Source organism: Peromyscus eremicus, chromosome 12 (genome assembly GCF_949786415.1).
Source record: "Peromyscus eremicus chromosome 12, PerEre_H2_v1, whole genome shotgun sequence".
Lineage (NCBI taxonomy): Eukaryota > Metazoa > Chordata > Mammalia > Rodentia > Cricetidae > Peromyscus > Peromyscus eremicus.
The window spans coordinates 56131687-56156078 of NC_081428.1; the positions used below are offsets into that span (position 1 = coordinate 56131687).

The following is a 24392-nucleotide window of genomic DNA, read 5'->3' on the forward strand; positions in this document are numbered from 1 at the left end:
GATTGCAAAATGATGACAGGGATTTTATCCCCCTCTTCATGGACTCTTTCTATATTAGCGCCTATGTGTTTCCATCTGTCAACATCAATGGCTCCCTGTTCAGGAAACAAAGGACGGAATTTTACAGTCATTTGTACAAAGTCACAGAGCTGTTGCTTTAAATATTTTCGCTCCCCTGGATCTGAACAGACATCTCAATAATTATATAACATTATCTGTCTCAGAGGCCTGAGAAGAACCCATGCTATTTCACCCTTTCACTTAGGCTCATGAATCCTTGGGTGAGAGGACCAAACTCCTACCCTCTGCTTCCAGTTAGAGAAAAAAAATGTCTGCTGGGGCCGAGCCCCACACATTGGGTGCCAGTTGCAGGGGTCCGTGTGACCTTCACTGGCAGCTGAGAGACAAGCCGTGAGAGACAAGAAGGCAGTTCCACACACCACCACTCAAGAGCCAGTGAGTCTGACCTGAGTGGTTTATTTTAGGCTTATTTAAACACAGCACAATCTGGGGGAAATTATTCTCGTGATGATTAACTCAATCCCACATTCACACAAAGCGTACTAAATCTTTTTGAGGAACAAAATAAGCTAAATACAGATCAAGCATGACTACTAAAACTCTTCGTAAAGTACATGCGACCCCTTCCATACACATAGATTCTATAGACTGACTGAGAAAACAGTTTCTGAGAACGGGTCTGGAGGAGGGTCTGGTGCCAGAAAGTCTCCAGCCACACAGATTACACAAAGGTGTCCAGGCTAGAAAGCATGTCTGCTCCAGCCTTCTGGGAGAAAAGCAGGTTTTGCATTCCTTCCCTTGAGGGAACAACCCTGGGTACTTAGCATTCCAGATTCCCTTAGTGCAGTGGTTCTCAACCTTTCTGATGCTGTGACCCTTAAATGCAGTTCCTCATGTTGTGGTGACCCCCAACCATAAGATTATTTTCATTGCTACTTCATAACTGTCATTTTGCTACTGTTATGAATCATAATGTAAATATCTATGTTTTCCGATGGTCTTAGGTGACCTCCGTGAAAGGATCATTTGACACCCCCCCCAAAAAAGGTCATGACCCACAGGTTGAGAACCACTGTCTTAATGCATGTCTGGGAACACAAAGACCTCTATGCCCTCAAGGGGTCAGACAAGATCCTTGAGAGCCGCGTAGTCCATTCCGTGGTCATCAGCTTCTATTCGGAATGAAGTACCGAAGGCTTTTGCCTAGAGGAGCTTATCTTGGTCACTGTGCTACGTTTAGACCAAAGGGACCGCAGTGTAGGCAGGAAAAGCAGCGACAAGCTATGGCAGTGAGCTTGAGAAACAGCTGTGGCTCAGCCCAAAGCGGTAACTAGGTAGGTAGGGATGGCTGAACTCGGAATATACAGTTCTGACGACAACAGGATTTGTTTACCATTCCCATGTGAGGAGCGAAATGAGTCCAAGACGTTTGTCCCCAGACGCTGCGATGACTGAGTTGCTGAGGGTGTTGCTCATATCTCATGTGTTCTATTTCTTTAATGTCAACCGGACCTTCCTGTTTCTTTCCCTCTATCTGGAGTAGCTGTGTTATTCTTTCCTTAAAGGACTGACTTGCATAGACAAGCTTTGAACTCACGGAGATCCACCTGCCTCTGCCTCCCAAATGCTGGGATCAAAGGTGTGCACCACCATGATTGCCCTAAAATAAAAGTTTTAAAAGATGAACAGTTTTAAGAAGCTATTTGATTGGTTAAGGAGGGCTTAAAGTCCCTGGCCAGAGGTGAATGGGTTGCTTCTGGTTGGTCAGGCCTAAGTTCTGTTTCCAGCTCTCCACGTGTTGCTTTGAGTTTCTATTTGCTAACTTGGGAACTCAGTCATCTTGGTGCAATGGCCTCCCCGTATGTCATATTGATGCTGCTTTAGCCACTATACACAGAGTTGAACAAGGATTTGTTTCTCCGCCATTCCGTTTTTTATATTCCTCACTTTCCATCGTGATTCTTCTTTAACGGGCACGCTGCTCAAGAGTATTCTTATACTTCCCATGTATTTTAAAATTAATTTTGCCGTTGGTCTCTAATTTTGATATTTATTTAGATGATGCTGTCTGAGTGATATTGATCCTTTTGGTGACTTCGAGGCCTTGCTGTGTTAGTTAGTTTTACATTTCTACAACAAAATACCCAATGCAATTAACTTTAAAAGAAGTGAGTGTCATTTAGTTTTAGAAGTGCAAGTCCACGACCGGGCAGCCTTGCTGGCTGGGCCTCTTCTTTGAGTGGGATGCCATAATGGAAGCACATATGGGAGAAAAATGTCAGGGGTCAGGCATAGAAAGAGTTAATAAAGAGTCTGAGGTCCCACCATCCCCTTCTAGGGCATATCTACAGCGAGCCAAGGACCTCACTAGGCCTCACTATTTTTTTCCAGTGCTGCAGATCAAACACAGGCCTTGTACAAGTGTTCCACCACCAACCTACCTTCCTGGTCTTTGTTTCTTGAGATAGGGTTTCATTATTTAGCCCATGCTGACCAGCAATTTGCTATATAGCCCAGTCTGGCCCCAAGATCACAATCCTTCTGTCTGCTTTCCAGGTGGCATGTGTGTGCCACACACTTGGGTGGCCTCCACTTCTTAAAAACCCACTATACCTCTCAATACTGTCATCTTGGGGACAGAATAGGTTTGGGGGAGTGGATTACCACAATTATACTCAAGCCATAGTGCTTACTAAGGGGACATACTGTTCTTATTTGAAAGGATTTAGTTCTGCCAAAGGTGGTGACGCACATCTATAATCCTAGTATTCAGGAAGCCGAGGCAAGGAGCTCATGGATTTGAGGCCAATGTAGAGTCCTGTAAGAAGATTGTGTCTTAGAAAACCATCAGGGCTAGTACTGCAGCTCAGTGGTAGAGTACTTGCCTAACTAACATGGTCCTTCTAAAAAGAGATGGCCGCGCGCGCGCTCTGAGTGTTCTTTTTGCTTTGTTTCCTCTAGGGAATGTACCTCCTACCGCCCAGCCAAAGTGCACTGACTTCCAGAATGCCAACCTCCTCCGAGGCACCAACCTCAAAGTCCAGTTTCTCCTATTTACCCCTTCCGACCCCAGCTGTGGGCAGCTAGTAGAAAGAAGCAGTGACATCCAAAACTCTAAGTTCAATGTCAGCCTGGGAACCAAACTAATTATTCATGGATTCAGGTGAGAGCTAAGCAACCAATAGTTAAGAACCAAAGAGACCATAATGCCATGGGAAGAGTGTGGGGAGCGTGAGGAGGCATGGATTTACTGCCCATCACATGTTCCATCGCTCACGTCCTTGAAGGTGTCTCATGTGAACTCTGCATACATTGTGTTCCCCATTCTTGCTAGCACACCATAAGCCTCTACCCAGTCTTTATGAACCTGGAAAAGCCATTCCAGTTTCCACATCTGGATTAAAGAGGGGGATATAGGAATAGTCTCCAGGTTCTTGGGCAAAAACCTGTGCTGTTGTCCCCCAAAGTGTGGTTGTACAGCATGATTCATCTTGGAAAATGAGGTCACAGGTTTTACGCACTCACTTGAGGATAACAACATGGTACTTTTTGCCCAGGGTTTTGTTTCCTCTTTTTTTTTTTCTTCGCTTTTTTCCATGATTTTTTTGACTGGAGAAACTTTTGTGTATGGTTCTACTTCCATCATACCCAGGGGTTAGCATTTCTCAGGAGCCTGATAGTTCTGCAGTTTCTGGTACCCTACTGTCCAATTCAATCACAACTCTTCCTTCAAACATATTTTCCTCCAAAGCCCACTGGCAAGACAAAAACACAAAAGAAAACAAACAAACCCAGAGACAGTTTCTGAGAAGAAAGGGAGAAAGAGACTGCAGGGCATATAGAGTTGGGGTACCCATTGAAGAGGTGCTCCCCACTTCTTCACATCGGGCCTCTCTCTGCTCCAGGGCCCCAGTCACATCTGCCTTGAGTTGTCACTCTCCATTCTTTTCCCAAAGTCATTTCTTTAACAAGTCTTATATTCAGTCGCTATCCCCGGCAGAGTGTGTGTCTCCAGCCCGGGCATGGCTGATGAAACCAGAACATTCATCAGGTAGCTCTGTTCTTAACCTCGGGGATCACTTTCCAAAGTGATGCCCCATCTCTACTCCGTCTCCTTGTGAGCATGCTCACCGTGTCCCACAACAGGAGCTGGAGTGTCTTGCCACACTGTTAGGAAATCTTTCTGAAAATTTGCTAACATTATCTTCCTGGAAAAGTCTTAAACTGTAGGTTCTAGACAGACAGGGACCTGTCTTTACTTCTTGGAAATCCCCCAGCATACCCTTAAACCCATAGGTACTCAATAAACATGCTGTGAATGAATAAAAGGGCACATGGATGAATGAAAGCCTCCTCAAGGAAAGAACCTATCATTTAGAATGAGAATTTAGACTACATGTTTTAACTCTAAGTACAGAGCTGTCTTTCAAATAGTCCAGAGGCAGAGCAGTGAAGACAGTCTACAGAGCTTTGTACAAAGGGGTAGACTGAAGGGAGGTGTGGGTGCAATCTGCCCTGAGTTCTCCATTCTGCCTGGAACAAGAGGCACTTTCAGATAATTCACATGAAGATTCCACATATACTGGTGACTCTGGAATGATGTTGCCCCTCGGCACTGTGTGACTGGCTGTCTTCAGTCTTGACTTCTCTAGTTTGGGGACTAATTGGGGTTTCTGTCAACGGCTATCAGTTTGGCAAGTAATGCTCCTCTGTATTTTGACCCACGTCTAGGGCGTTAGGAACAAAGCCTTCTTGGATCGACAAGTTCATTCGCACTCTTCTGCGAGCAACAGATGCCAATGTGATTGCAGTGGACTGGGTTTATGGCTCTACAGGCGTCTACCTGTTCGCTGTGGAGAATGTGGTCAAGTTGAGCCTGGAGATCTCCCGCTTCCTCAGCAAACTTCTGGTAGGTCAGGAAAGGTTTGGGTTAGTTTTGCGCAGGACACAGCAGCCAGAAAGAAAAGGATCCCCCTTGAGATTAGGGGCAGGAGCAGAGCCAACCGGGGAGCTGGTTTTCATCTTAAATCTGGAGCTGGATTCTTGGGGTGCTGACAGGCAGGGCACTGAACCTCCCCCAAGGTCCTCAGGCCTCCATAAAGCATGTCACTGGACAATAAATAGTTTGCTGACACTGCAAAATTTAGTAATCTCTCCCAAGGAATGACATGGTTGTTGCATACTTGGAAGTAAGGGAACTAACTGCTGGGTGCAGAGCCCAGCCCAGAAAGAGGAACAGTGATTGGTGGATGAGAGGTCTTTCCTTGTTCTGAAGCATGTGGGCAGGTGCATGGTGCCCAAGGCCTTTGTTTCAGCCCAAGTGGACCCCCCCCTCCATCTACCATTGCCCATTCCAGGAGCTGGGTGTGTCGGAGTCCTCAGTCCACATCATTGGTGTTAGTCTAGGGGCTCATGTTGGAGGCATGGTCGGACAATTGTACAAAGGCCAGTTGGGACGGATCACAGGTAAAAAAAAAAAAATTCCTCTCTATCTTTCCTCTCAGCTATTACAGAGAGAGCGAGCTTTCTTCAGAGACTCTTCTGAAGTGAACAGAGGGAATGTTGAGGCCACATCCTTCTGTCTCATAGAATCCTCCAGAGAGGCCCTGTGGGATGAAACCAGTTGCCACTGGTTTTTCCAAATTGATATTATTGTTGTTATGTTCATTTTAGAGCCAGAAACCTGGGCCATGGAGAGGGTACCACAGTAGACAACAGAGTATGGGGGTTCCTGGGTAAAGTGGTCCTGGGCTGCTTCTCCCAACCCTCAGTCCTGGATGGATGATTCTATGAGCTGAACTGGAGGGACTGCTGGGGAGGGCAAAGTGTAGATCCATAGCGTTTCTGGGAGGTGAGAGGAAAAAGGATCTTAACAGCGGTCTGTCTTTATAGGGCTAGATCCTGCTGGACCAGAGTACACCAGAGCCAGCCTGGAGGAACGCTTGGATGCTGGAGATGCCCTCTTTGTGGAGGCCATCCACACAGACACTGACTGTGAGCTGGAATGAAGTACCTGGGATGAGGGAGAGCACATGGGTAGGGTTTAGGGCGCACCTAGTGGTGTGGCCCTGGCCAGAGAGCCCCTGTTCCTGGCAGAGCCTCTGTTAAACAGTGAGGAACTTATCCGGGATGATTTTGAAGGGCTCCTCCAGCTGTGAGATCATTCTTTGGCTATCATTGTCCTTGTTGCGACCATGGAGATTAGTAGTTTTATTGTAGGCTATCAGTGGGCCAGAGGACTCTCACTCATGGACCAAAATTGTTTGTTTGGTAATCTCACTGATTCAACGCCAAACCCTGTGCTGATGGGCATTGCTGTCTGGATCATATGGGGAAATCATGTTGCTTTTTTAGGCTGTATGTGTCTGGCCCCTGAGGATGGGGGCATTCCACTCCCCAGACATTCAGGCCAGTGAGGATTTTCCTTTTCCCCAGAGGACAAGCCCAGTCCCAGGTCAGGAGAGAGAATCCCCTTCCAACAGTCACACACACAGGAAAGTCCACCTCAACTCTCAGCCCAGTTTGTCTTTCTGACCACCTAGGAAAGGATTAGACAATCATCCTTGTTTCTACTAGAAATGAGATGTCCCTATGGTGTGCACTGTGCTCAGTATATTGCAATGAACAAGAGAAACAATGTCAGTTTTAGACCAAAAGGGCTTACCATTCAAGGGAGAGAGATGTCTGTGTCTCATCCCTTTAGGTCAAAAGCCTTCCAGCATCCAAACACACAAGGCATGAAGAAGCCCGTGCAGCCATATTGTCCAACCCCTGTTCCTACCTTCTCTGCACAGATATATACCCAGATCCCCCAACACTTCCTCTATTAGGAAGTTATCTTGCCCATGACCAAGGCAAGTCCTTTACTTAAGAGTAGTCACATTCATGGAGACGGAAATGCAATGATGGGTAACAGAGAATGAGGGAGGAGAAGTGAGGAGTTGGCACTTAGCATACAGTTTCAGTTTGGAAGAGTGACATTTAGGCAATAAAGGGTGGCAATGACTTCTCAATATAAATGTAGACAATCAGTAAAGGCACTGAGCTGTCTACTTAAAAATTAAGATGGTAGCCAGGCGGTGGTGGAACACACCTTTAATCCCAGTACTCGGGAGGCAGAGGCAGGTGGATCTCTGAGTTTGAGGCCAGCCTGGTCTACAGAGCGAGATCCAGGACAGGCACTAAAACTACACAGAGAAACCCTGTCTCAAAAAACAAAAAACAAAAAACAAACAAAAAAAATTAAGATGGTAACTTTTTGCTATGTGTCTTATATGATAAAAATTGAACCATTGTTTTCATATAAAAAAACCCCAAATTTTAAAAATGAAGTAGAACTCTTCTGTCCCCAAACTTACTAAATATGTTTCATGTTAGATTCATAGTTCCCTGGCTTAGGTCTCTTTGGCCTTTGGAACTTGGGGCCTCTTCTGTATGGGACTGAAAACAATAATTCTGCTTATTCAATCAATATTTACTGAGCTAGGTAGCTAGTCCTGAGAATACAGTAATGAGCAGGGATGTGAAGTTAGGCATCTGTTCATTTATTCACCCAATAACTACTTATTAGTCACTCACTGTGAGCCAGGTATTGTGGTAGGTATGTGTCAAGGACTCAGAAAAACAACAAAAAGGTCAGGAAAATGCCTGAAGGCTTCATTCGAGGAAACAGACCCAATTCCAGACTGTCCTTATCACATGCATGTGGTCATGATATGCTGTGTAAGAAAGGGTGTTGACAGAGGGTAACTTCAAAGGGGGTCTTCTTCAACAGGATTATTGGGTAGCATTTGGGCAGTAGGCAAGGCTCAGTGGAGGAGAGTGAATCAGCCTTGGGAAGAGAGCTAGGAGAAGAAGATGGATGAAGTAAGGCCGAGATGTGGACCGGTGCTTGACTTGTTTTAGAAACAGGAAAGAGGACCATGTGGTTCAAATGTGATGGAAAAGAGACTGATTTTATTGGGGGAAACCTGGGCATCCTATAAACTGTAGTGTGCTTCCTCTCAGCGTGGTTTGCCTTGTGAAGTGGCCCAACCCATTGGAGTGAGGAAGACCCTGACTCCCAACCACCCTGACGCGGGACCAGGAAAGTATGCTCTGAAGCACAAAGCTAACAGGGTTCCGCCCCTTTCAGATTTGGGTATCCGGATTCCTGTGGGACATGTGGACTACTTTGTCAATGGAGGTCAAGACCAGCCCGGATGTCCCACGTTTTTTCAAGCAGGTCAGCAAGCCAGGGAGGGTTAGTATTTACCTGCTCCACAAACTGAAATTCACCATAGCTTCACTCTGAACAGCCAGTGTGGGTCACATGGCGTCTTCCTGATGATGCCCTCTATGTTCTACAGTGTCTTAGCATGTACTAGTTATTTTTGGAGCCCATGAACTCCGGAGAGTTGTCTCTGCTCCTGGAAGCTGGCCTCACATTTGTGATGTCATCCCATTTCATGTTAGGCTTTGCCATGATCTAACGTCAATCAGGACAATAACCCCTATCTATTCCTTCCTGAGACCTAATCTGTGGCAAGGCCCCAGCAGCTGCGTCCTCTTCAGAATGGAACTGTGGCAGAAGTAAGCCATCAGACCAGAGCTGCGTGGCCAAAGGCTCACTGCCCAAAACTGTACAGCTCTTTTTTCTCTCTTCCTTCCTTCCTTCCTTCCTTCCTTCCTTCCTTCCTTCCTTCCTTCCTTCTTTCTTTCTTTCTTTCTTTCTTTCTTTCTTTCTTTCTTTCTGTTTGTTTTGAGACAGTCCTGACTGTCCTGGAACTCGCTCTGTAGACCTGACTGCCCTCAGAACTCACAGAGATCCTCCTGCCTGTGCCTCCCAAGTTCTGGGGTTAAAGGTGTGCGCTGCTATACCCAGACTCCAAAATTATCTTAAAGATAATTTTTTTTAACATATTCTCTCCTAAATATATTCTTCTGGAATTCTCTTTTTGAAAATATTTAACATGTATTTTAAATTATAAGTGTATTTAAATAACAAATATATTTAATATGTTTTAAATATTACTAAATCTGTCAAAAGCTAAGCACCAAAGAGTGTTCAGCTTTACATTTTTCTTATGACTAAAAATCAATATATTGGCATTTCATTTGGAATATTAAATGCGGATTTCTGTATGTTTGTAGTAGTCTCTTCACCAAATTCTTAATATTTTAAGGATTTTTGTTTTGTTTGCTTTTTGAGGCAATATCTCATGCTATAGTCCAAGCTAACCTCAAACTCCCAGCTGTCCTCCTGCCTCAGCCTCCTGCATCATCACACCTGACTCCATTTTAGTGATTCTTTTGACAGTTTTATCAAATAAGTACTTTTTTTTATTTTTGCCAGATTTACTGGTTTTTCAAAACTGTGCTTCTTAGGAAACTTTCACAACATGTCAGATCAGGAGGGGTGGTTTGGTGTCACTGATTTTAGAATCTCTCAGCGGCATTTTAGTTAGCTACTTTTCATGTCTTTATAGTGCAGTTTGAGAAGGAGGCAGCTAGCCTGTCTCAGCTCCCTGGTGATGCTAAGAGGAGTGTGGCAGTAGAAAACCTCCAGACCACAGGAGAAAGGACCGTGAACACAGTTTACCCTTAATCGTCAGTCCAAGAGAGTACGTGGTGTAGGGGGAGCCAAGTGGCCCCAAAATGCTGTAGCTGTGCCTTGCTCCTTACCTTTTAACTCCAGCCTTATGTGGATTGTGTGTGTATGTGTGCATGTGTGCGTGTGTGCGTGTGTGCGTGTGTGCGTGTGTGCGTGTGTGTGTGTGTGTGTGTGTGTGTGTGTGTGTTGCATGCACCAGAGTGGTTGTAACTTTTAAACTCAGCGATAGAGAGCACTGGCTGCTCTTCCAAAGGACCCGGGTTCAATTCCCTGCACCCACATGGCAACTCACAACTGTCTAATTCCAAGATCTGACATCTGCACACGGACATACAAGCAGGCAAGACACCAATGCACATAACATAAAAATCATAGTAAATAACCACCATAAAATCAAGTTGGAGTAATTGGGATACTTGGAAAGCTCTTTAGATCAGTTACTACACTGGGTAAGTTACAGCACATATAATTCAAAAGACTAGTCATGAATGGCTGCTGACTCTAGGCTAGGGGTTCTCAACATGTGGGTCGTGTCCCCTTGGAAGTTGAACAACGCTTTCACAGGGGTCATTGAAGACCATCAGAAATATCAGATGTTTACATTATGATGCATAACACTAGCAAAATTGCAGTTATTAAATAAGCAACAAAAATAATTTTATGGTTGGGGGTCACTACAAAGTGAGGAGGAACTGTATTAAAGGGTCACAGCCTTAGGAAGGCTGAGAACCACTGCTCTAGACTATCTCTTTGCTGGGTAGGAAAACTGTTTGGTGGGTGTTGATGAGGAGACAGACAAGCAGAGAGACAACCATCTTGGCTGTGGGTACCCCCAGCTCTGCATGCTCCCTCTTTACCAGAGCGTTTGCCTGATCACGTAAGACTCGATCTCAAATCAAGCAACTGTCTCGGCAGGCAAAGCTTCTCGGGAAAATTAAAAGCGAAAGAGAGACTGAGGTACCCATGTCTGTTAATGTTGCTAAGGTGTGGCTCAGGGGACAGCTGTCTATTCATAGGCTTCTGCGCTATAAAACCCAGTAGAGTTATAGTGAGCGGCTGGGAGGGAGTTCCCGCCGGTCTGGACTGAAACCTTGATGTGGTTTTTGTCCCTCTCAGGTTACAGTTACCTGATCTGCGATCACATGAGGGCTGTCCATCTCTACATCAGCGCTCTGGAGAACACCTGCCCACTGATGGCCTTTCCCTGCGCCAGCTACAAGGCCTTCCTGGCTGGAGACTGTCTGGATTGTTTTAACCCATTCCTGCTCTCCTGTCCGAGGATTGGTAAGACCTCATTCCCCTGGCTTCCCTTGGCAATGTAGGGGAGTTCAAGGACTAACCATTCGCCACCTCTTTGGGTTTTTAAATAGCTTAAAAATTTTAAAAACTAGGTTTTTTTCTAGCACTTCACATACAAGCGGTGTATTGACATCATTTTCATCCCTTCCTCTCCCCACTCCAATGCCTCCTGCTCCCTCTCCATCTCAAGGTCAAGATCTCTTCTTTTATAATTATTATTGTCAAACACACACACACACACACACACACACACACACACACACACACCATATCCATCTAGTGCTGTTCTTACATACACACATTTAGGACTGACCACTCAGGATTGGATAACCTATCAGGTTCATCCTTGGAGAAGAATGATTCTCTCTTTCTCGGCATTGACTGCCTATAGTTCTTTATCCAGGGTTGGGGCCTTGTGAGATTTCCCTAGCTTGTTGGCATGTTGGCAGGTGCTGTGATTGTGCTCACCCGGTTTGGACACCACGTTGTCAGAGCGCCTCTGACTTACGCCAAGAGTCTGTCCATCTGGGAGAAGAACTAGCCCACCAAGTGCTCAGCCCGCTCTCACCCAGAAGATGACAATTGGTGTTGGTTGTCCGTCCCCATCACCTTTTATGTGCTCCCTGATGTCAGGCTGGCTCTGTGTGTATGCCTGGTAGGGACTCCCCAGAGCTGCACACAGGTCGTCTTTAAAAGTAGGAGATTGTGGTGGCCACGTGACATCTGGGATAGGGGTGGTGACTCATTGCTGGGCAGCTCAAGGGTGTTTCTGCATGATCCAGGCCAGTCTGGGGAAAACACTCTAGGGAGACTGAGGGACCAGACTCCTGTTTCCGCGGTGTTCCACTCCCCACCATCCCTGGCTGCCACTCAGAACACAGCAGCTTGTCGCAGCTCATACGGTGACATGGTACCAGCTTGACAAAATGTGAAAGGCAGATAGTGCCCCATAACAACCTACACTGGCATTGTTTGCTCCTCCATGGACAAATGTCTGGCCTCCCTTCAGAGAGGTGATGGACGAAGTGGTTTAACAGATGCTTCCCACTGTCTGCCCAGTGTAAAACGAATTGCTAAACGGTCTTATTAATAAAAAAAAAAAAAAAACTCGGAGCCAGAAATTGGGGTTAAAAATGAGAGATCAGAGGAATAGAGCAAGCCACAGCCAACCTCACCTTACCAACCCTCAGCCTCCAGAGAGACCTACTGTATACCCAGGCCTATATATGCCTTGCTGTGTCCTGCCATCTCACTTCCTCTCTCTGCCCAGCTACATCACTTCCCCTTCCTGCCCAGCTCTGTCACTTCCTGTCTGTCTGTACAGACCTCCAGACCTTTATGGTTAACTAGTGTTGGAATTAAAGGCATGTGCCACCATGCCTGGCTCTGTTCCTAGTGTGGCCTTGAACTCACAGAGATCGGGATGGATCTTTGCCTCCCGAATGTTAGGATTAATTATTTAATTAATAAACCATTGCCTGACTTCTATGTTTACTATAGTGGCTGACTTTTTCCTCTGATCCTCAGATAAGCTTTATTGGGGTACACAGATAAAATATCACCACAACCCAGCTTTTTTCTCTGCTCTCCCTCACACTGAACCTCAGAGATGCTGGCCACATACCCTTCCAAGTGTGTTATCCAAGGTTCTTCACCCTGCAGGTCCTTGTCCTAACTCTGATCTCATCTCTGAGCACATTCTACCCAACTGTCACCTTCCAGTCTTCAGAGCAACAGGATGCAGGTGCCATTAAAGCAACCATGATATGATTTGGTTTGCAAGTTAGACACAAAACATTACGTTTCTTACAATGATCTACCAAGAATGGGTCAAATGAGGGCAGTGAGATGGCCCAGCAGCCAGCTTCTCGCCATCAAAACCTGAATTCCACCCCCTGGATCCACACAGTGGAATCAAAGAATTGACTTCCTACCCATAAGCTGTTCCCTGACCTCCACATGTGTGTTATAGCATCCAAGTGTCCCCTGGTGCCCCCAACACCCCCACAAAACAAACAAATACATTTTAAAAGAAAACAAACGGATGTGTGGAATGCCCCAAAGAATGTACTTCCTGTCGACTTTCATGTTTACACCCCACTGAACTCTGATTGCCTCTTGGGACTCGTCATGTAACATGAGCCCGAACACACGTGCAGTCAAGCATCTGCGGAACGTAGGGTGCATAAGTGAGTCCACCCTTGACTGGGGACTCTGGGTCCTAGAAAAGGCCTTCTCAGAACTGTGCCATCTTGGCTTCTTTATTTCCAGGGCTGGTGGAACAAGGTGGTGTCAAGATTGAGCCGCTCCCCAAGGAAGTGAGAGTGTATCTCATGACTACGTCCAGTGCCCCGTACTGCGGTGAGTTGGAAGGAGAGAGGTATAGCTGTGCTGGTGGGAGGCTGGGGATGTCCAGGCTTACAGATTGAGTTGCACCTAGCCCAGTGTAGGAGTCTAGATGGGGGGTGGTGGGTTTGGGCAGAGATATCCTGGGAGGTCATCTCAGGCAGAACCAGAACTGTGAGACTACATCCAAGCGGTATCATTACAGCGAGGACTCAAGACTCAAGAGCATCTCTCTGATGGCATAAGTCACCCACCCTCCTTCCTCCCCTCATTGGAATTTGTGCCCAGCTGGTTATGACGGCTCACGCCTTTGATCCTAGCACTCAGAATGCAAGGACAGGAGAGTCTCTGAGTCTGAAGCCAGCCTGGTCTGCAGAGTGAGTTCCAGGACAGCCAGGGCTACACAGAGAGAGCCTGTCTTGAAACGAAGGAAAGGAAGAAAGGAAGGAAGGAAGGACGGAAGGAAGGAAGGAAGGAGGGAGGAGAAAGGGAGGAAGGGAGAGAGGAAGGAAGGTAGGTGTTTGTCTCCCTCCTAGGGGTACCCCTGATTCTGGGATACCTGACTCAGGCCATCCTTTATACTTCTCTTCCCCTCCTGGTGCCCACACCACATACCTCTGACTCTAGCAGAGCCTCCTGGGTCAGAACCCAGGGGTTTATGACCTTTGCCACCTTCTCCTCCGTAAACACAATCCCGCTGTTCATAGATACTGCTCCCTGCATTTCTTTGAAGCTAAGATGCCAATGATTACAAAGGATGCAACATTAAAGTAAAAGCTAGTCTTGGAATCCATGAAACCATTAGACACCAAGCCAGCACTCTTCCCATGATTCTTAGCTTTACTGGGGTGAGACTCTATTTCCTGGCTTGCGTTCATCTTCTTGGGGCCCTCCTGTCTGCTCTACGATGTTGGCAGGACCAAAAACATGCCAGCTTGGGTGATGAATTATAAAGTCACCTTAATTTGAGCTGATTTTCTCACCAGCTTGTGTTGCATTGTGGGAGAGATCTTTGTGGCCACAGCCTTCCACTTACTGGACAGGCCCAGTGATTTGGAGCTCAGAGCTCAGACTCCGTGGCCACACAGACCTGGATTTGAATCTCAGCTTCTCTGCTTTCCAGCTGAGTAATTAGGAGCAAGTTACTTCACCTTTCTGAAACTCAATATCCTGCTGTGGGAAATGGGAACAATAATAGCACCCATTCGCAAGAATCAACTGTGAGGATAAAATAGGAGAGAGGAAGTCATCGGCGTGGTGACTCAGGGCCAGGTACCCAATCGTTCCCTTCCCTTAGGCAGAGAATTTGAGACCTAGATGGGGATGTTTTGAGTTTCGTGGATGTGGCTATGTCTGAAGAACAAAGCGGTCTCAGTCAGAGGCGGAATTTTCATGAGAGAGGTTCTGAGAGCCAGTGCCTGAGGCACACTGCTGGGTGAGGAAATCAGGATTCCACATCTGGTCTTCTGACCCTTTGCCATGTCACCTCACGCCACCATACCCGATTCCTGGTTCCCTCTTCTTGTCACCCTCCTGGCAGTAGTGCCGTCAGAGGTCAGCAGGAAGGCTGCGGTGTGTGGTGGCAGAGAGAGTACTTCTGAGCCCAGGTGTCCTGGCTTCTCATTCCAGTCAGGACAAGTTGGCAGCAACCTCAGCAAGCTCCTCTGTGTCTGTGTGGCTAAGAACACAGTGGGTAGGGAAGCCTGGGGGAGCTTGGAGCTTCTGAACTTTTGAAAGGTCCCTGCTGAGGCAGGGTCACAGAGCATTTCTGGTTTCATGTTTGGTGCGAACTCTTTCCCATAGACCCGCAGAAACGCGTTCCTATCCATTCAAACACCACAGAGGGACACAGGAAACCAGCCGGTGTGAAAACCCACTTGCTCCCAAACTCTGAGCCTTTCTTTCTAAGGACAGATACAGGGTACCATCCTTTCCCTAGGCGAAGGCTGTTTAACTAGATTCATTGGGGCCGGGGGGCGGGGGGGGGGCAGCTCTCTAGACACTCTCAGGCCATCATGGCGCTGGACGGCCATGCTCAGCACTCTTAGCCTGTTTCTGCCTCAGCACTGCTCTTCAGAATGGTCCCCCTCCCCCCATCGCTTCAAGGGCTGATCATCTACCAAATAATGATTTTAAAAACAATATTAGTTTCTCCTTGTGGAACATCTTTTCACTTCCTCCACTCTTCACCATTGTCAGGTAAAGGAACCGAGAAACAAAGAGGTTCAGTGATTTAGACAAGATGGCGCGGCTTGTCAGCATCGGGGCCTGGCCTTAAGTTTGTGCCTTCTGACTGCCCACCCAGGGCTCAGTGTGCCGCCAGCTGAGTCATCTTCCTGTGCCGTTTTCATTTCCCTGGCGGTTCCCACTCACCCAGCAGCAGTCCCGCCTCTCCCTGGGTTTCTAGGGCAGTGTAGAGAAAAGAGAAACAACTTTAAGAAACGTCTCGACAAACATAGAAAGAGATGACATACACTATATGTTAAACTCAACACAAGGAATCACATTCCCGAAGGTCTCAGAAATCATCTGACGTTTTCTACTCCTATTCAGAAACCTTACCCATCCCAGAGCAATTCACACCCCACAGCAGTCAATGGACAGACAGAAGCCATGTGACACTGAATGTTTTTCTCTTTGGAGGGGACAGGATGGCAGGTTCCTTTGTCTCATGAGTTCTTAGCATGTTGGCGCTTGTCAATGAGTCTGTTTCTAAGCCCACTGGACTTAAATGGACCACACCACTTTTCTAAGTTAAGCCTCGGTACCTGCATCCATTGGCGGTTTCCCCAACAGTCAGACGGAAAAAGTACACACAGGTGAGGGAGGAGTGAAGGATGATTACACCTCTAACTGTGTTCCCATCATGAAAGGGAACCAGGGCAAACAGTGGAGACCAAAGTGACGGCAACATGCTACGAGGTGCCTCTACCCCTTAATAAAGAGAGAGAATGTGCTAGTGACATTGTAATCCTTCCTTACCCACCCTCCCTTATCAGACAGTCAGCAGCTCCTTATTACTTTGTGTCACCGTGAGCCAAGATGTTGATGACACCCACCTTTGCTGTGGGATGTTCTGTATGGCAAATGTGTTGCTCTGATTGGTTGGTAAATAAATCACTGATTGGCCAGTGGCCAGGCAGGAAGTATAGGCGGGACAAGGAGGAGAATAAAGCTGGGAAGTGGAAGGCTGAGTCAGAGAGACACTGCCAGCCGCCACGATGAGAAACAGCATGTGAAGATGCCGGTAAGCCACGAGCCACGTGGCAAGGTATAGATTTATAGAAATGGATTAATTTAAGCTATAAGAACAGTTAGCAAGAAGCCTGCCACGGCCATACAGTTTGTAACCAATATAAGTCTCTGTGTTTACTTGGTTGGGTCTGAGCAGCTGTGGGACTGGCGGGTGACAAAGATTTGTCCTGACTGTGGGCCAGGCAGGAAAACTCTAGCTACACACCTTGAGAGCCCTAGCCTCTGTACTGCTCAAGGGAGCATCGGGGTAACAGCCACCGACGCTGTCTGTGGGAGAGGAAGAGGGATGCTGCTTTTTGTTCCACGAGTTGTTTATTTGGTATATGTCCCTGTTTGTTTATGCTATTGTAATAAAATATCCGAGACTGGGAAATTTACAGAGAACAGAAGTCTTCTTTCTCAGGCTTCGGAAACCAGGAAGGTCAAGATGCTGCTGTTTGGTGTCTGAGGGCTGTTCTCTGCTTCCAGGATGGCATCTTGCTGCTGTCACAAAATAGAGGGTAGAAGGACCAAAAGGTCCCTAGTAGGTCCTGCCTCTTCCGTCCCTCGTATGAGGTACTGATCTACTCAGGAAGGCTCTGGGGTGCTCACTGAACCTGGCAGGCCAACAACACGACAGTGAGATCTGGGGACCTGCCTGTTTCCACACGCCCTCCCTCGCAGCAGTGGGGTTCCCGGCGAGTGCTGCCACACCCAGCTTTGTGCATGGGTGCTGAGGGTCCAAATGCAGGTCCTCATGCTTTCACATCAAGCACTTGGCCATCTCCCCAGGGACGAAGTTTAAGTACGACTTTGAGAGGGGCTATGGACATTCAAACAATAGCAGTATTCAAACAATATGATGATTCCTCTTAGATAGTCTCAAGATTACATTACCGCCATGAAGACGGGTTGGTGGGTAAACTCGACTATTGCCTAGCCCGATAACCTAAGTTTGTTCCCTGAGACCCAGATGGAAGAAGGGGAGAACCAGTTACTGCAAATTGTCTTCTGATCTCCACATGTACCACATGGCATACACACACACACACACACACACACACACAAAGTAAACTCAAGTGTAATTTTAAAAACATTACGTCACCGCAATAAGGTCACCGAACAGGGAGGCGTGAACTGCTCTTGCATGACAAGCAATAATAAAAATTAAGGCTTTCTGAATGTCCTCCAGGCGAGGACACTGTCCTCGGGACTTTGTGTGCATTGATCCACTCAGTCCTCACTCCGGCCTGTGGGGTAACTACTTCCACTTTAGAAAGTGTGCACTGGAGGAAGCAAGCGGGAGGACCCCTGGTAACAAGAAGCCCGTGCCTCCCCCAGTGCCTTGGAGGTAGAGAATCCCAGCCGCCCGCTGCTCTGTGGGACTTTTCCCTCTGGCACCTGTGCCATCTGCCAAGCCTTTGCTGTTCTTTGGTTTCCTAGTGCATCACAGCCTCGTGGAGTTTAATTTGAAGGAGAAGAGGAAAAAGGACACCATCGTCGAGGTCACCTTCCTGAGCAACAATATTACTTCCTCAGTCAAGATCACCATGTACGTAAGTGTCCCAAATGGCTGAGTCCCTCTTTCGTGTGTGTTTACGTCCAGGTCAGGCACAGTGTGAGTGCTAAAGGCTGGGCCTAGCCCACCAAGCCGGGGACAGTGCCCACTATAGATCTGCTCCCAGACACAGGCCGCACATCTGGGATCCAAACCACCCTAAGCGCAGTGTATTCAGAGGCGGACAAGCAAGGCTAGTGGGCAGCGCCAAAGGCGATGAACCTGTAGTAATCCAGTTCTGAGTCGGAAACGGTGCTCAGGGATCTAGGTAGAATTGTATTAGGAATATCAACGAAGGAGAGGCTCTCAGCCACGATCTCTGCAGGGATGACCAGGGCCCGAGGAGCCGCTCCATGTTGAAGGAGGAGCGGAACTGGGTCTGCCTGAATGGAACCCAAGGCAGCCGGCCTGTTAAAGTAGGAGGTTAGAGCCGGAAGGGTGGCTCCAGTGAGTGGAACCAGAGCCGATCATTTCCGTTCCTTTTGGGGGCAGATTTGGCTCCGGGGAGGTGGTGGGACCAGGCTTGGATCCAGACAGCAAAGAATTACAGATTCAGGGGGCTACAAGCCTGGCAGGGGATGCCAAGTCTGGCTCAAGGGTCTATGTTTCTCTAAAAAGCAACTAAAAAGTTAGTCACAAGCCAGCAGTAAACAGTCTATCATGTATCACTGATTCTGTCAAGGTCCAGTCAGGAAAACAGCTGATGCAGAGGAGACCCCATAAGGGATATGACAGAGTAAGCTAATTACAATTGTATTGGGAAAGCTGAGGGAGATGGGAGGCAGGGGAGAGCTTACCACAGTAGGGGTAAACTGGCAAAGCCAGAGGACTGCCTCCCACCGTACCTGATCACAGCAGAGGCTGCTGGGCAGGAGCCGGAACCCCACAGGAAGTATTGCCCTTGCACAAGCCCTGCCCAAGCCAGAGGCCCTCAGAGGCCTGTGCCCGCTTTCCCGGGTCAGCCTTTGCCAGAATCTGCTGTGGAAACTGCTGCAGACAAAGGTTTGCGGAGTGAACGCAACGCAAACGGGGAAATGATCAGTGCACACTCCTTCAAACATTCCCTGGTCCACTGTACAGAAGCTACTAGAGGACACGGTCGACGCCTAAGTGGGTCCGAGGACGTAACAAGAGGAACAGAGGATTTGTAGGTCCGAGGACGTAACAAGAGGAACAGAGGATTTGCAGGAGTGAGCTGGACGATGGGTTAGTGAGAAACGGACACATAGGTGTGCCTGGAAGAGAAGCCAAGGTGTGGGATCTGGGACAAGAGAAGGCTGGAGAGACAAATCAGGCTTGGAAGGACAAACTAGAGATCGTTTCTGTTCTGAGAGGAGCTCGGGGAGCCCTTGGGCATTTTAAGCAGAGGAGAGTGACCACTCTGGGCTCTGGGTGGGGAACATTCTCAGGCTGCCCTGCAGAACTGCGCTATGAGAGAAGACAAGTTCCACCAGGAAGAGATCCTTTCTCCTGAGCTCCCAAACATCCTACCACTGGACAGTGGTCTATCTGCAAATACTTGCCCCTCCGGGTCACACTGCCACATGAATCTGCAGGTACCACAGCAACTTGTGGATTTTGGGGGGATCCAGCGAGCTGAGGACTTTCCACTGTGTGTGTTCCAAGCTGTGTTGCTTCCAGAATGGTTTCCCATAGTCTCTCCAGCCAGTGGGTGGATCAGTGGATACTAGCGGAGTCATGGTACCGACATTTTGGGTCTTCTAGGGAGACTTAAAAAAACAGCCCCCTCCCACCAGTCACTGGGGACTCTGGGCACAAGCCACATCTGAGGCTCTCAGCCGCTCAGTGGACCTCACAGGCGGTTAGCCTTCGCCCCCAAAGGAAGATGCAGGACTCTTGAAGAAAGACACAGAATGCAATTGCTTTAACCTTCATTTATTATTTTTTTAAATTAAAATATCAGAAATCAGAAGGGTGAATGCCGGGAAGAAGTGTGTTCTTTCCCAACTTCCTATTGTTTTTGTGAAACCCCAAGATTTCCTTTTATTTGGAGAATTTACCTAGGCCCAGCCACCCACACAAAGCATCTTTCATATTCCTTTTAATTTACAAGACCTTTGAAATAAGCAGTTTCTTTCTTTCTTATTTATTTATTTATTTATTTATTTATTTATTTATTTATTTATTTATTTATTTTGGTTTTTTGAGACAGGATTTCTCTGTGTAGTTTTGGCACCTGTCCTGGATCTCGCTCTGTAGACCAGGCTGGCCTCAAACTCACAGAGATCTCCCTGGCTCTGCCTCCGGAGTGCTGGGATTCAAGGTGTGTGCCACCACTGACCGGCTAAGCAGTTTCTTAAAGGGAGAAATCTGTTTTTTGTTTTGTTTTTTTGTTTTTTTGGTTTTTTTTTCTGACATATTATAAAACACTCTGATCAGGGGCAGCTTTTATATACTTAAACAGACTCTTCCTGCAAAACGAGGAAACAAATTGTATGCCTAGTTCTGGGTGATAAAAACACACCAAGAAGAACTATCACTCTATAAACGGGAAAGAAGCAGGAAATGGCTGGCGAAGCAGGACCCAAGCCACTATGAAATGGAGAAGTTGCTGTACCCTGTTCCATTCCCTCTTTCTCAGAGTCCCCCACTGCCTCCGAGGCCAGAAGGGAAGGACACACCCACCGTCCACTGCCCAGCTCCCAGACAACAAGTTCTTCCCACAGCACAACTGAATTAAGCATCTTTCTTTGAGAAAGAGCTGTTTCAGAAGTCTTGAACTTGAGTGACCTCGACAGACAGCAAAGGAATCATGTGTGAAGTCCCTTAAATAAACATTTATTGACTATCCAATCATTAAAAAAAAAAAAAAACAAGTATTTCCTGGGTCATGTTCAAAACCGTTCATCTATGGGCAGAGGGGCCAGTGAGGGTTACATGAAACGCTGTGTCTCCATCTTCAAGGAGCTAGTGCTTCTGTGCATGAGAGTCAACCAGGTTTGCCAGCAGAGCCCCTTGGAACAAGGAGGAAGTGAAATGCAGAGCCCTGGTGACTCATTCCCCTCTCCCCTTTCCTTTCAGACCTAGACAGCAACTGGAAGGGAGAGGAGTCATTGCCCACCCCACCCCCCAGTGCCAGATAAACCAAGTGAAGCTCAAATTCCAAGTTCCTAGCAGGGTTTGGAAAAAAGACAGGACTACCATCGCTGGGACTTTCTGTACCGCCCCTCTGCCGGTCAATGACAGGTGAGTCATAGAACCCATCCCCGGGGCAAGCCTCCCCACACCACCACCAAGTCCAGTTCTGGACCTTAGGGATGATATTGGATGAAGCTCACCCTCACTACAGTGATAGCCATCTTCGAAGAGGAGTTGACTGAGACCCTGGGTTTTTCTGGATCTTCTGTAGGGTCATATTGAGTTGAGAGTTTTAGGAAGGAAGCCAGAGAAGCTAGTCTTAATTCTCCTCCTTACTTTAGTACATGAAACTTTTACATCTGCTTTATGCATTTGGTTTGAGTTAAGATTGTATCAGAACATTTATCATGATGTACTTCTCCTGCCTCAGCCTCTACTTCAAATGTGCCATTGGCAACACTCTTGGGTGTGGGGTATAGACTCTTTCCTCTGCCTTGAGTAGGCATTTCAATGATTAGCCTTACCACCTTATGATTAGCACACTGAGGACAGGAACAGTCTCTATTGTAGGAAAGCACAGGCCTCTTTCACTAGACATGAGGGGACAGGAAAAGCCGTACAACTTTGAGCTCTTTCTTCTGGTCACCAAGAAGCTGTCTGCTGTTGCTCTTCACATACAGTAAGAAGACAGTCTGCATACCTGAGCCAGTGAATCTGCAAGCAAGCATGCCTGTTTTTCAGGACCTGAAAATAGCCTGTGGGTAGACCCAGCTGACATAGAGGCAGTGGCCTGGATTTTTTTTTTTTTTTTTTTTAGGGCAGTGTGGGAAGAGATTTGTTTGTGGGCACCTTATTCCACTCCATTCCTACTAAGGGGGAAGGTCAAATTCTTGGTGGTTTTCCCTGTAAGTAGTTAATATGGAGGGTACAGATGACTCATCTTGCAGAACTTTGTCTCCATCACCAACTTACAAAGCTTTGAATAGATACCATTTCAGCTTCCCTGTTTCTACACAATTGCAATTGTCTCACATCCATAAGTATGTATACTTAGGATTCAACGGAAAGCATACGCAGAGAAATGTTTTAAATAAACTATCATGGAATATCTGAATCATTTTGGTTGTTTTGTTGAAATGTCATTTTACTACACACACACAATTATTTACAGGGCCACTGAGATCACACACTGGTGTGCATGCATACACACATATACATAGAAATAGAGAGAGAGAGTTTAAGCAAATAAATGTTTTTAAAGATTAAAAAGTGATTTACAGAGGATCTGCAGTTCATCTTAGGAGAACATGTCCATTTTGTAATGGACAGCATGTCACAGAGACATATATATAATTTGCTGTATTCCTTTTAATTCTTTTGACAAGGCAATCTTTAACGGTCTTGGGCAGAGTAGAAATTTAATTCTGGCCATAACCAGACTGAACTTAGAAGTGGAAACATTCTAGGTGGAGCAAGCAATTAAAAAAAAAATCATGGACCAGGCATGGTGGCCCTCACCTTTTATCCCAATACTTAGGAGGCTGAGGCAGAGAGTACCAGGCCATCCAGGGACACACAATAAGACCCTGTCTCAAAAACAAAACAAAACAATGTTCAACAGTTGCCAGAGTAGGTGAAACCTTTTAGAAAATTCTGCCTGTTTTAGGTCCTTTACCCATAAAAACGGAAAGACACAGATTCATTTTTTAAGCTGTTGTTCTTGGGTATCTGTTATACAACATAAAAAGTACAGATTTGATACCTGAGAGTGTTTCTCTTTTAAAATGGAAATCTGTCGTCTATGGGGTAGGAGGTAACAACAGATGTCGAATTCTCAGGTCTGCACTGGCTTCTTCCAGGTGACTGAGGTTTGGAGGATGAGATAGCTTTGGGGGAAGAAAGTGGTTTTTCACTGGGTCATTACTTCCCAAATTTTGACCTTTAAAGTAACTTATATGAGCCACAGCTCAGCGAAACTCTGATGGTAATCTCACACTGGGTAAGTTGAAGAGAATTTAAGAATATTTTAACTAGGCTGGTGGTACGCACCTCTGAAACCTAAGAACTTGGGAGGTAAATCCAAGAGGAATGAGAACCCAGGGTCATCCTCAGCTACCTAGCAAGTGAGAGGCCATCCTGGGCTACTTGTGTAGTGGGTAGCCATTCCAGCTTTGATCTGGAAGTTCCAACCCTCATTGAGGCTTCGGTAACTGTTATGCCTACAAGGCAGAGCTGAGAGAGGACCCCTGAAGACCCGAGATCCTGAGGGGCCAGCTCTCTTGGTTCCTGGACCTTGGACACTGGAGGTAGACCGAGCAGAGTTCTCCAGAGAACACCGCTGGACTGCGCTACACCTTTCCCAGATCCTGTTACCTATCCCTTCACTTGTAAGTTACCCCACAAAATAAACCTCCCTTTTAACTACGTGGAGTGGCCTTAATATTTTAACCAATATACTTGGGACACTCTCAAACAAATGAGAAAGAAGACCACCGTTTACAATAATCCTGTGGGTGAAATTCCAAGGAACTGTACAGTTTTCTGTGGCTGGTGGAGTAAGAGGTGCCACGACCCTGACGATTCAGAGAGGCTGGGGATGCAGAGCTGCAGTCACAGATGAAGGGAAGAAGGCAACCAGAATGACTCTTCCACCCCACTCTTCTTCCCTCTTCCTGCTCATGACCCCCACAGAAGCAAGAGGAGAAGAAACTCATCAACTTGGTCCACAGAGGTCCAGGGCATCCAGCAGATCACAGAAGGACAGAAGACACTTAGGAATGAAGAGATTACATTCACCCTTATTACTTTCCTTCCTAGATACTTTTTTCCCCCCGAGACAGGGTTTCTCTGTGTAGTTTTGGTGCCTGTCCTGGAACTCACTCTGTAGCCCAGGCTGGCCTCGAACTCACAGAGATTCGCCTGGCTCTGCCTCCCGAGTGCTGGGATTAAAAGCGAGAGCCACCACCGCCCGGCGATACTTCTCTTTTTAAACACAACTCAAATACATGTGCTTTGGAGAAACTGCTGACTTTTGGTTCACTCTGTCACAAAGGCAGGAAGAATGATGTAAACCAGAAGGTGTGCTTACATCATCTGGGCAGGTCATGCAGGGTGCAGAAGCCACAGCTTCAGCCTTTCTGAGCTATGACAGTGCAAGCCACAGGACAAGTGACGCAATGCTCACCCATGAGCTTCCTTCTCCACCTGCCACAGCCCGTAGGAAAACGTCACATGGGAAGAAGA

General features: G+C 46.9%; 1 protein-coding gene and 1 long non-coding RNA gene across 2 annotated transcripts in view; one reads left to right on the plus strand and one right to left on the minus strand.

The window, feature by feature from the left end:
* Pla1a (phospholipase A1 member A) overlaps positions 1 to 22263 on the plus strand; it is a 35400-nt gene extending 13137 nt beyond the window's left edge. The window contains exons 2-11 of the mRNA XM_059277175.1: positions 2983 to 3184; positions 4753 to 4930; positions 5379 to 5487; positions 5914 to 6015; positions 8156 to 8245; positions 10730 to 10897; positions 13184 to 13273; positions 17936 to 18044; positions 21093 to 21257; positions 21830 to 22263. Of these exons, the coding sequence (XP_059133158.1) occupies positions 2983 to 3184; positions 4753 to 4930; positions 5379 to 5487; positions 5914 to 6015; positions 8156 to 8245; positions 10730 to 10897; positions 13184 to 13273; positions 17936 to 18044; positions 21093 to 21257; positions 21830 to 21914 (1298 nt within the window). The 3' untranslated portion in view covers positions 21915 to 22263. The remainder of the gene's footprint in view (positions 1 to 2982; positions 3185 to 4752; positions 4931 to 5378; positions 5488 to 5913; positions 6016 to 8155; positions 8246 to 10729; positions 10898 to 13183; positions 13274 to 17935; positions 18045 to 21092; positions 21258 to 21829) is intronic.
* Positions 20891 to 24140, minus strand: LOC131922390 (uncharacterized). The gene is made up of 4 exons (XR_009382263.1): positions 24030 to 24140; positions 23650 to 23919; positions 22912 to 23035; positions 20891 to 21863 (listed from the first exon to the last, which is right to left on the minus strand). It is a non-coding gene; the product is annotated as an uncharacterized LOC131922390 (long non-coding RNA).
* Between the last annotated feature and the right edge of the window lie 252 nt (positions 24141 to 24392).